Source organism: Cololabis saira, chromosome 15 (assembly GCF_033807715.1).
Source record: "Cololabis saira isolate AMF1-May2022 chromosome 15, fColSai1.1, whole genome shotgun sequence".
In the NCBI taxonomy this organism is placed as follows: Eukaryota; Metazoa; Chordata; class Actinopteri; order Beloniformes; family Belonidae; genus Cololabis; species Cololabis saira.
Window position 1 is genome coordinate 31342366 of NC_084601.1, and position 12142 is coordinate 31354507.

General features: G+C 40.4%; 1 protein-coding gene across 2 annotated transcripts in view; it reads right to left on the bottom strand.

The window, feature by feature from the left end:
• Nucleotides 1-7215: 7215 nt before the first annotated feature.
• erf (Ets2 repressor factor) overlaps nucleotides 7216-12142 on the bottom strand; it is a 50761-nt gene continuing 45834 nt past the window's right edge. For both annotated transcript variants that reach the window (XM_061741371.1, XM_061741370.1), the window contains exon 5: nucleotides 7216-9939. In XM_061741371.1, the coding sequence (XP_061597355.1) occupies nucleotides 9358-9939 (582 nt within the window). In that variant the 3' untranslated portion in view covers nucleotides 7216-9357. The remainder of the gene's footprint in view (nucleotides 9940-12142) is intronic.

A 12142-nucleotide genomic window follows, 5' to 3' on the forward strand; every position in this document is an offset into this window, starting at 1 on the left:
CCTTTTTATCTATTTATTTACTTTTCCTTTGTTTTTGGGGTTAGTTTTTCTTTGTTTTTTTTTGTTTTTTTATCTCTCCCCCTTTTTATTCATATTTTTTTTTAATTTATACTGTGCAGCTTTGATACTTAAATATTACTTAGAATAATTTTCATTTCTTTGTCATTAATTTGTGTGGATTTTTTGTTCTGTTGAATCAAAAAAAAAAAAAACATCCTAGGAGGTAGACTGTATATTCTGTATGTTGTATGACTATGTTCTACTGTGCCTTACCCCCTAATAAAAATATATTAAAAAAAAAAAAAAAAAAAAAATGCTGGTTAAGATAGTTTGATATTTTGGAGAGTTCTAGTATTTCATGAGTTAGTTTGTGTTTTTGAGCTTAATTTCTTTCACTTTACTCAGTTTAAATCAATGAGAAGGCTATTTTTTTTCTAGCTCTGCTCTGGACTGGAGCTGTTTGATGAAAATCAGTGATCCAGCAGCAGATCTGAGCGGCAGTTAGCAGACGTTCCCGTCTCGTGACTCTCGCAGATGAAGAGCCGTGATTACGGAGGAAGCCGGCCTGCCAGCTCAGTGAGCCACAAGGACAATCTGCCTCCAGAAATACACTCCCAGAACTTCTGCTGCAAGTTTTAATCCTCCGAGCAGAATCACCGTCTGGCTGACGTGACTCAGCCGCTCCTCTCTGGCGTCTGTGTCTGAAACAAAACCCCTTCATGTACCTTCATTCTTGGCACAACTTTCTTCACATTAACCAAGAAGAAAATCTAAAGTCGGAGAGTTAACAGGAGATGTAAATCGCGTGCATTTCTCCAGGTCTGAACCGCTGGAGGTCCATGACTCATTGGTGAAAGTGAAGGAGGGCTCCCAGCACGTCTCCAGTAGCAACGCATGATAATGACCCCTCTGTTGTGATCTGGTTTCTGTAGTGGGCCCTGCAGACCGGGGCCTCCGACCTCGGCCCTCATTCAGACAACAATCCCTCCCCGCTGGAGGCCGAAGAGCCCGTCACTCAGAGCCCGCTCTCATTTTTACATCCGATCTCCTGCTGAGGTCGACGATCGGTTCAAACTGTGGCGGCGAGGAGGCCAAACCGAGCCGAGGGAGAGGGAGGAAGAGAGCTGGGGGGAAAGCAAACCATGAAACGACGTGGAGGTCTTTCAAAAACAGTGAAAGCAGAGCAGACGTCCCCGAATCTAAGAGAGGGAGATGTGGTGGTGCAGCCCGGATCAAACATCTGCAACAGAGAGACGAACATTAAAGGGGACCTAGGCATCTAATACCTATTTTAAACAGGCCTTGAATGTCTTAAAAACAAGCTTTTGATTGTTTTTGCTAAATAAATTAGAAATTCAGCCTCTGAGCCAAGTCTTTATCTTCCCATTCTCTATCCGCTGCCTGAATGACACGATACACCGCTACGAAAAAACGGCGGAAGCTCCGGCCAGCGGAGTTAGTTGTGGGCGTGGTTTCACGCATAGGAGGCCAAACTATGTGAATCGCATTTTGGTTACGTAAGGAAAGGGAGCAGAATCTGAACGGCTCGTAGATCCACATCACACTGGACGGCTCATCCGGGCGGCTGTACAGACACTGCAGAATTTGGTTGCTTTCCTCCTTCTCTGAGGCCCCGTTTACACGGAGCAAAAACAGAGGCGTTTTCATGCGTTTTGGCCGTTCGTTTACACGAAAACGGAGCTCAAAGCCCCCAAAAACGGTCATTTCTGAAAACTCCGGCCAAAGTGGAGATTTTCAAAAACTCAGTTTTCACGTTTGCTTGTAAACGGAGGAAAACAGAGATTTAGGCTCAGAACATCACATTATGCAACAGAAGCGTCACCAGCATCATGTGTGCGACCTGTGTTTACAATTTGTTTGGCCACCGTCAATATTTTCTTGTATTTTACCTGTTTTATATTCTAAAGTCACACTTAAAAGTAACTCCACTTCTCTGTCACTCCAAACGAAAGACTCTCGTTCCGTCTTGGAAGTAACTGGCAGTCCAGGCTGATTTATGGTTCCGCGTTACACCAACGTAGAGCCTACGGCGTAGGGTACGCGGCGACGCGCACCGTACGTAGGCTACGCCGTCGATTTAACGCGGAACCATATTATTCAGGCTTCACACGTGTCATTTGTTGACGTTTTTTTTCCAGGACTCTGATTGGCTTGCATGTTTTTACGCTTCTCGTTACACTGCCCCCTGCAGGTTTGGCTGCTCATAGCACCTTAACAGCGTTTTCATGCGGGTTCGTGTAAACGAGGATATTTTTGAAAACGTAGAGGGGAAAATATCTTTTTGTTTTTGTATGTGTAAACGTGGCCTGAGTTGGCAGGCTGAGGGGAGACCACTTTATATATGTTAAAGCAAGAAAAAACGCGTTTTTCATAATAGGTCCCCTTTAAACTTACCTGCGTTTCAACCGGGTGGTAAACTGAAGCTTGTTTTTCTTGTGAATAAATAAGAAAAAAGTGGGTCCACCTCACATATAAAGCCCCAGAAAAAAAAGGGTGAATTATGCAGCTTAAAGGAGCATGAGGCAAGAATAACAAATGAGACTCATTAGCGCCACGACGACTGTCGGGGTTCCTGCAGCCAACAGCGAAGCCGGCACGGGAGCGCCGTTCAAATCAAGTTCTAAATATGACTTATGTTATCTTACCTGGTCAGTAGGAAATGAGCCATGTCAGCATCTGTTTTCAGTCCCAATTCAAGTTGAAGCTGCCTCCATGACTCAAACGCGTATCCAATGTTTACTCGTGCGCCGCAGAGAACGCGCATGTCAGAGAAAGTTCCGGCCCGGAATTGCAGCACATTTTGCAGCACACAGCCTGTTCAAGGCAACGGAGAGATACACTAGAGGAAACATTCTTTTTGGTTTGGAACGCTTCATCTGACATTATTACTAGAAAACTTAAAACGTAGACGAATTTTTTTCATAAATCCTGCCTCAAGCTCCTTTAAGTGTTGAAAACAAAACAACAGAGTGAAGTTAAAGCAATTTAAACTTTGGCTATGAAAACACATCTATTTTAATCAGTTTAACTCAATTACATCTTTTATAACTAGCCTCAGGATCATCGGTATATCTAATTATTGATAAAGGTGTTCCACAGGGCTTCATCCTGGCACAACATATTTTCTTACTTTATGAAATCTAAACCTTAAAGCTGTTCTGTTCCTCTTTAGGATATTCACTTCTTTACATCTGAGGTGATCGATCCACTTGACTAATTTTTTCGTCCAAAACTCAGCTCTGAAAAGTTCAGTAGACATTCATTTTCCTGCTGCCATGTAACCGACAGAGATGGGCGACTAAATGCACAGAAAGTGATATTACATTATTTCTTTTTTTTTTTTTTACATGTTTCTTTATTGGGTAATCCATGTAAATTATATTACACAATAAACATTTCTTTTAAAGGGTTCGACAGAATACCCCTTTTTATATTTTACCATACACACACACAAAAATAAATAAATAAAATAAATAAGGGCACAAAACATAACAAACACCCCAAAACACACACACTGCAAAATACGTAATTATAAACAGGTCCCAAAGTAAGTACCGATTACCAATCAAACTCTGACTGAAGACAATAATAATAGGAAAAATAAAATACAGATAAAATACAGGACACGCAAAACAGCTGCAACAAAAAAATTAAAAAAACAAAATAAGATAAATAAATAAAAATTAAAATAAACTGACATAAGAGGAACCCTAAAAAAAATTAGACATGGTTAGCAATATCATACTTCCCTGTAATTAAGTTAAATCAGATTAAATTAATCTTCCAAGGATGCCAAAGAATTAACAAAAGAAAGAATAGGTTCCCAAATATAAGAAAACCTATCAGAGCAACCCCTAGTACCGTATTTAATTTTCTCTAAATATAAAAATGACATCAGGTCTTTCAACCAAGAGTTGGGAGATGGAGATTTTGGGTCCTTCCATTGAAGTAGAATACGTCTACGAGCTACAAGAGAGGAAAAAGCAATTATATTAATCTCCTTCATAGTAAAACTATTAAAATCTTCAGGTACACCAAAAATAGAAATTAAAGGGCTACAATCCACCGGCACAGAAAGTGATATTACATTATTTCTAACCCAGAACACTTTTCGTCACAGTCAGCTGCCCATTCCACGAGTATGCTGTATAAATAAAGAGAAAACAAAACATAAAAAACAATAAAGCTGGTCTTTACACAGCCCTGGCCCTGTAAACTGGAAACAGACCATAATAAACGTGACTCCAGTGGGGAAAGACTCACATGGGTTCTGTTGATGAACAGAAGTGACATCATCCAGAAATCACTTACACCACCTTTAAGATGCGAACACCTCCCAGGTCCGTTGATGTCTGATCTTCATGCCGGTAGGTTCACTTACTTAATCTTCAGGGGTGCTTATTAGGGTTGGCACCCGTCCCGTAAAATACGGAATTGTCCTTTATTTGAGAAAAAAATGTTGCGTCCCGTATTGAACTAATACGGGACACGATTTGTACCGTATTTTCATGAACTTTTACACCATATTCTAGTTGAATTATTGAAATAAATTAACTTTTACACCATATTCTAGTTGAATTATTGAAATAAATTAACTTTGACACCATATTCTAGTTGAATTATTGAAATAAATTAACTTTGACACCATATTCTAGTTGAATTATTGAAATAAATTAACTTTTACACCATATTCTAGTTGAATTATTGAAATAAGTTAACTTTTACACCATATTCTAGTTGAATTATTGAAATAAATGAACTTTTACACCATATTCTAGTTGAATTATTGAATTAAGTTAACTTTTACACCATATTCTAGTTAAATTATTGAATTAAGTTAACTTTTACACCATATTCTAGTTGAATTATTGAAATAAATTAACTTTGACACCATATTCTAGTTGAATTATTGAAATAAATTAACTTTTACACCATATTCTAGTTGAATTATTGAATTAAGTTAACTTTTACACCATATTCTAGTTGAATTATTGAAATAAATTAACTTTTACACCATATTCTTCACCTGTATCTATATTCTACATCTGGGCTGATGTGGACATACGTAGCGTAGGAGGCTATTTCAGTTGCTAGTATGGTTGTCTGTCTGTACAGTTATGCAAGTTCAATGCTATTAAAGCACTTTAAACTTTAAATCATAGCATTTTGTTTTTTCATATAAAATAAACACATTTTTATTCAGTTTAGAAGTTTTGGGGCTTTTTTTTTTGGCTCCTGCGCTGCTGAAATCAGGGCGTCCCTTATTTCTATTTCTGAAAGGTGGCAACCCTAGTGCTTATGTTAACCGAGTAAGAGCCGTTTTGGTGCCATATCTTTTATTTTCGAATCGTACATGAAAGCATCCTGATGGAAGTTACTCCACGTGAAGAAAACCCCCCACAAAACTTTGATTGAAGTCAGAAAAACTGCAGTATTTATAACCTTTTCTTTGCATTTTTATTGGGCCGCTTGAGGTCTCTCAAACCCACGAGCGTGATCGGATCCGCTGCAGGTCCTCCAGAACCCAGCGTTCAAACTGCTGTGCTCAGCATTTCCATCCCAGACCTCCAACTCCAGATGGGAGACAGATGTAGAAGTCTGAACTTCTGTAAACTACCCAGCTGAGACAGAAATACTAAAAGAGTCGCACTTTCCCCTCCAGTAGCCTCCGAACTGGCAACTTCCTCCCAGCCCAAGTTTCCAGATGGATGATTGATTGGTTGAGATTTAAATAAATGTTTATTTTTATATAAACCGTTTTCGGGCAGAGAGCTCAATCATTCCTGCTTTTTCAGTGATTCTCGCGAGAGTTGGTTGGTCAGCAGATTTAAGGATGTAATACCGACATCTACCAGCAGAGGGAGACAGAGTTGTAGTTAAAGGAACTGAAGACAGAGCAGCAGAACCTTCTTAAAACATCCAGTCATAAACTTTAGATTAAGTTGCTTATTTAGATTCCAATTGTCTGAGATGTGCTGTTTATCTTATGAAGAAAGTACGAAGCGGCTGATTTGATCGGGTCAATCATCTTCCTTTACACTTCAATTTCCTTAAAAAGGCTGTCATTTTTACATTTTAAATGCCACACTCTTAAAAGGTGAAAGTCTATACTCTGATTACATCCCGATAGTTTTATTTCCCTCTGATGGCGTATAAAAGCAAACCCAATCAAAATTCTGTCCAAATACATCGGGATCTAACTATTATTGTGTACTTTCACCAGGAGTTACTTTACGAAGGGAATTATACGTTTTTAATGACTTAAAACACAAACGAACGATCATAATCCCCTCGCTGTGGTTGGAATGAGGCGCCTGGGTCGCTCCTGACATTGTTAAAAAAAGATGCAATCGTTTTGATCTCAGAATCAATTTGATCACCTTGTGAAAAACAGACGGAGGGACGCTAATCTGCGTGACACAGCTCTGAAATTTTTATTGGAAAATTTAACAAACAGTTTACTAATTTGCATAATATGTAAATAAGCCAATTTACCCATAAAAGAAACACATTGGTTGTTTTTAAATCAAGTAATCTGTCTTGTTTTCTATTCCATATTTATAATTGGGCTTTAATTGAGCAAAAGTAAGTTTTATCCGATTACTCAATTAATCGATGGAATAATTTTTTACTTGAAGAAAAAGCTAATTGAGCACATTATTTTTTTTTTTATATGTAATGTTACTTTTTTCTTTTTTTTACTGAAAATGTTCAGAAGCATTCCAGTTCCAACTATTGAGGGAATGTGCAATATAAAGTTGCCTCAATAAACATGTCCATCGAAGTAGTCTTTATTTTATTTCATTAACATTAAAAACACATTTTAGTTGGTGGCAAAATTAGAGTAAAAGGTAAAAAAATGGAATTCCAAAAAATTTAAACAGAAAAAACGTAATTTGGGGAAAAATCAAATGTAATTTTGTGAAAAAAAAAAATCAAATGTAATTTTGTGAAAAAAATCTAACGTAATTTGGGGGACGTTTGTGTTTTTTTTTTAATTAAGTCTCGACATGAAAATCAACAAAAATCGTTGTCAACTGAAATAAAGACAGAAAAACTGACCATTTTCACCTTTTTTAATGAACCCTGATTATTGTTTAATTACAAATGAAGATGAACAGATACAGAAAGGAAACAGAAGTGATAAAAACTGTCCTCTGGAGTGAAGCTGGCCACCGAGGTGGACGCGAGGGGGGGGCGGTACAATGTACAACGCTCGTCTTTTCTCACAGAATCCGCCATAATCAAAACAAAATATATATATATATTTATATAGAGATAGATATATACACACATCTTTAAAAATAAAAAAAAATTAAACTGCCCCCTCCACAACTCCCCGCTGTAAATCACGCTGGTATCATGTGACCCTTCTCTCGTCCGCAGAAACGGTTATAAAATCAGCGCGAGGACAGAAAGTGTATAAACAAAACACGTTAATAATATAATAATTACAGGAGTAACAGTAATACGTAATACAGGAGAGGATGATGGGAAACGAGATGTAAGACTGGCAGAGAAAAACTGTCTTCACCACGACGACCAAAACAAGAATAAGAAACTAAAATAAACAAAAACAAGTCTGCATGTGGTGTCACACACACGCGCTCACACACACACACACACACACACACACGCTCAAGCGGCGAGTCAGAGGATGGGAAGTCCCTCATCGCTCTGAGGTTTCTCGACGCCGCTTCCTCGGTGTGTGATTGGGTGGAGCTCCTCCAACCGCGAGTTGTCTGATGTCACATGTGATGTCATGCTTCCCTTTATTGTAGCCACAGTAAAGTGTGTGTGTGTGTGTGTGTGTGTGTGTGTGTGTGTGTGTGTGTGTGTGTGTGTGAGGCCCGTCCTGGCCGAGCAGGACGGAGCGGAATGAGTCGGGAGAGTTTAACTCCGTCCCGCCGAGGCGAACCCCGCCCGGCTGCCACTCCGGGGTGGTTAAAACAAACACGCCCGGGCAGGACTCGACCCGCGTCTGGTTAAATGTTCGCGCTCCCTCGTTCCCCCTCGTCCCGCCACGCCCCTCAAGTCCCCGGGACTCTTCTTTCTTAACGATATAAATATAAAACTTTGATCCTAGCGGCCGTTTTGTCGTCGCAGCTCGGCGGTCAGGAGAAGGCAAGAGAGTGAGAAGGCAGCGGCTCGACGAGCCGCTAACCGGCCCGTCGGAGTATTTACACCATTAAAAATAGGATCTGATTCGTATCAAATTGAAGTATTGAAATATATAACATTTGAATTCAATATATATTTGAATAAAATATATACGTGCAGATTTGCTTAGTGTGTGTTTCACAGAAGCAGAAGGCAGGGTGGTCGGAGTCGAAACGCTCGCCGGGGGGATTTCATAAAACTCATGTTTCGTAAGAAGGCACGATATCACGTCCTCGATCTCTTAAAAGTTTAGGAATAAAAGGTCATAAAAATACACTTTTTTTATCGTTTGTTTTAAATCTCAAAAGAAGGTTCGCCTGAGTCGACGACCTCAATGATCAGATCCCGGGAACGAATCGGATCGTTGCTAAATGCCCTAAAATACTGTCCTCCAGAGGCACAAGTGTCGTCCGACAGAAAGAAGGGAGTCTTTTAATATAAAAAAGAGGGGTGGAGGGGTCTGTGAGTCGGAGGGATGAACTCTACAGATGCCCTCGAACCTCCAACCCCAAGGGGGGTGATGCGTCCATGCTCGCCCTCAGACGGGCCGGTTTCTGACTCGAGAGGATCTGGAGTCCGTCAGGTCGGTCTCCTCTTCCTCGTGAGTTCATGCTCAAGTCTTTGTGCTCCGCCGAGTCGGTCATAGACTGATAGTTCCCTCCTTCACCCCTTGAAAGGAAATAATAAAATTAAAGATCGCGAAGGGACTCGGTGCCCTCGGTGAAGAGGCACTTCAGTAATCTCCACCAGGATCATCCATCCACCGAGGCCTCCAGGTGGGTGTATCAAATGGACCTCTTCTCCTCTGAGGCTCTGACGTCACGATCGGGGCTCCGGTCGGCGTCCGATCCAAGTCTGCTAATCTATTAGTGTTGAATCTGCGTCTGCGAGCGCCGACAGTCACGACAGGCGTGGAAACGGAACCCGAGTCAGCGTCCATCTTGTTCTCCGAGTCTCGTAAACACGTCGCTACCAAAGTATTTTGTTCTGTGGAGTCATTTCAGGAGCCGGCGACTCCGTCAGTTATTGCACCAGAAAGTAGACGAGAGCAGAGTGAACGAGGGCGTCGCCGACTGCAGACTCCGCCTCCTCTCGGGACGCCGCGGCCCGCGCCGGAGGTCTGAAGGCGTCGCCATGGCAACGGTCCGAAGGCGTCGCCGCGGCGCCTGGCTGGGCTCAGCAGCCGGCGTTCTCCAGGGACAGCTGGGCCGTCGCCCGCTGCAGCTCCGAGCTGGCCCGGCGCTGGGTCGGCGCCGGCGGCAGCATCAGCCCCGGGGCCGCGCCCCTCCCGAGCTCCGCCTCCGTCCTCCCCGGCTCCTCCCCCTCCTCCTCCTCCCCGTCCGCCCTCACTTTCTTGTCCTCCGCCTCGTCCCGCTCCCCGTCCGCCTCCATGCGCTGGTCCTCGCTCCAGCGGCGCTTGAAGCGCAGCTTGAGCGGGATGCAGCGCGTGCCGCCGGGGCTGATGGGAGCCGGCTGGCCCGGCTCCGTCTTCAGGGTCACCGGGGGGAAGGCCGGGCTGCCGCCGCCCAGAGGGGGCGTGGCCGGGGTCTTGAAGACCTCGTCGTCGTCGTCGGGGTCGTCGTGCGGAGGGCGCGGCACGCCGCCGCCCTCGCCGTTGGCCCGGTGGTTCAGCCGGGGGCCGTGGCGAGACTTCGGGGTGAAGATGTCGTCGTCCTCGTCGTTGTGATTCAGCTCATCCTCCTCGCTGAGGTCCGTCACCTCCACGTCTTCCTCCGACATGTCGGATATGGGCTCCACCTGAGAGGAAACACCGTTGGATCGTCAGTTTCCGCCATCACAGAATAGGAATGGGCGATATTGTACCGTTCACGATATACCGTCAAATAAATTCCCCACGGTAAGAATTTGTCATCTCGCGGTAAAAACGATAAATTCCTGTTGATGATGTTTTTGTGTAACAAACATGGCGGATCTGAGAGCGAGGAGCTCGTTGTTAAACGAGGCTCCAGCTCCGTTATCTGGAAGTGGTTTGGATTTATAAAGAGTGACGAGGAGCAAACATCATCTATTATATGCAGAGTCTGCAAAAACAGAAGGAAATGGTTGTTACATTTTGATATAACGTTTGACTATTAGGAAAAAAAATTGCAATAGTATCTAATTTGTGGCATGATCCAACCACAGGTTAATTTGCACATTTTATTTATATTAGAAGAGGTCATCACTGATTTGATTTTATTTTCAGTGAAATTTTATTTATTTGTCCCGTTTCTTTATTTATCAAGTTGTGTTTTTTTCTATTTTGTGATTTTATAAGCTAAGAAAACTTGTTTTGGGGGCTCCAAAGATTGAATGTGATGATAGATTTATAGTTAAAAAGGTGGAGTTAAATTGTTTTTTTTTTTTTTTTTTTTTTTTTTTTTAAAATCGTCATTTTTATCGTTATCGGGATAAATGCCAGAAATTATCGTGATAAATTTTTTAGTCCATACCGCCCATCCCTATCACAGAATCTACTTTTTAACACGGAATATCGTGGCAAATTACATAATTTGACTGAAATGCTGTTTGCTGTTGTCATGGGGAAGAGCAACGTAAACCCTAAGGGGAATTTTAGTGGAGGGACGCTAATCTGCGTGACACAGCTCTGAAATTTTTATTGGAAAATTGAACAAACAGTTTACTAATTTGCATAATATGTAAATAAGCCAATTATTCCCATAAAACAAACACATTGGTTGTTTTTAATCAAGTAATCTGTCTTGTTTTTCTATTCCATATTTATAATTGGGCTTTAATTGAGCAAAAGTAAGTTTTATCCGATTACTCAATTAATCGATGGAATCATTTTTTACTTGAAGAAAAAGCTAATTGAGCACATTATTTTTTTTTTTATATGTAATGTTACTTTTTTTCTTTTTTTACTGAAAAAGCTCAGAAGCATTCCAGTTCCAACTATTGAGGGAATGTGCAATATAAAGTTGCCTCAATAAACATGTCCATCGAAGTAGTCTTTATTTTATTTCATTAACATTAAAAACACATTTTATTTGGTGGCAAAATTAGAGTAAAAAGTAAAAAAATTGAATTCCAAAAAATGTAAACAGAAAAAACGTAATTTGGGGAAAAATCTACGACGGAGTATTAGGGCCAAACAAAAAAACAGAAGAAATTACGAGAATAAAGTCATAATGTAATGAGAATAAAGTCGTAAAATTACGAGAATAAAGTCGTAAAATTACGAGAATAAAGTCGTAAAATTACGAGAATAAAGTCATAATATTACGAGAATAAAGTCGTAATATATTATAAATATAACTTCACAAGATGCTCAATATTCCTCATTTCAACACAGGGAGAAGAAGCTCTTCCTGTTAGAGTTCTCATAAATTATATTCTCATAATATTACGACTTTATTCTCGTAATTTTACGACTTTATTCTCTTAATATTACGACTTTATTCTCGCAACATTACGACTTTATTCTCGTAATGTTACGACTTTATTCTCGTAATGTTACGACTTTATTCTCTTAATATTACGACTTTATTCTCTTAATATTACGACTTTATTCTCGTAATGTTACGACTTTATTCTCGCAACATTACGACTTTATTCTCATTATATTATGACTTTATTCTCGTAATTTCCAATTTTTTTTGTCTTAGTTTGGCCCTAATACTCCGTCGTAAAAATCAAACGTAATTTTGTGAAAAAAATCAAACGTAATTTTGTGAAAAAAATTAAACGTAAATTTGGGAAAAATCAAACGTAATTTGGGGGAAAAAAAATCAAACGTAATTTTGTGAAAAAAATCAAACGTAATTTTGTGAAAAAAATTAAACGTAAATTTGGGAAAAATCAAGCGCAATTTGGGGGAAAAAAAATCAAACGTAATTTTGTGAAAAAAATCAAACGTAAATTTGGGAAAAATCAAACGTAATTTGGGGAAAAAATCAAACGCAATTTGGGGAAAAACAAGATTTAATTTGGGGAAAAA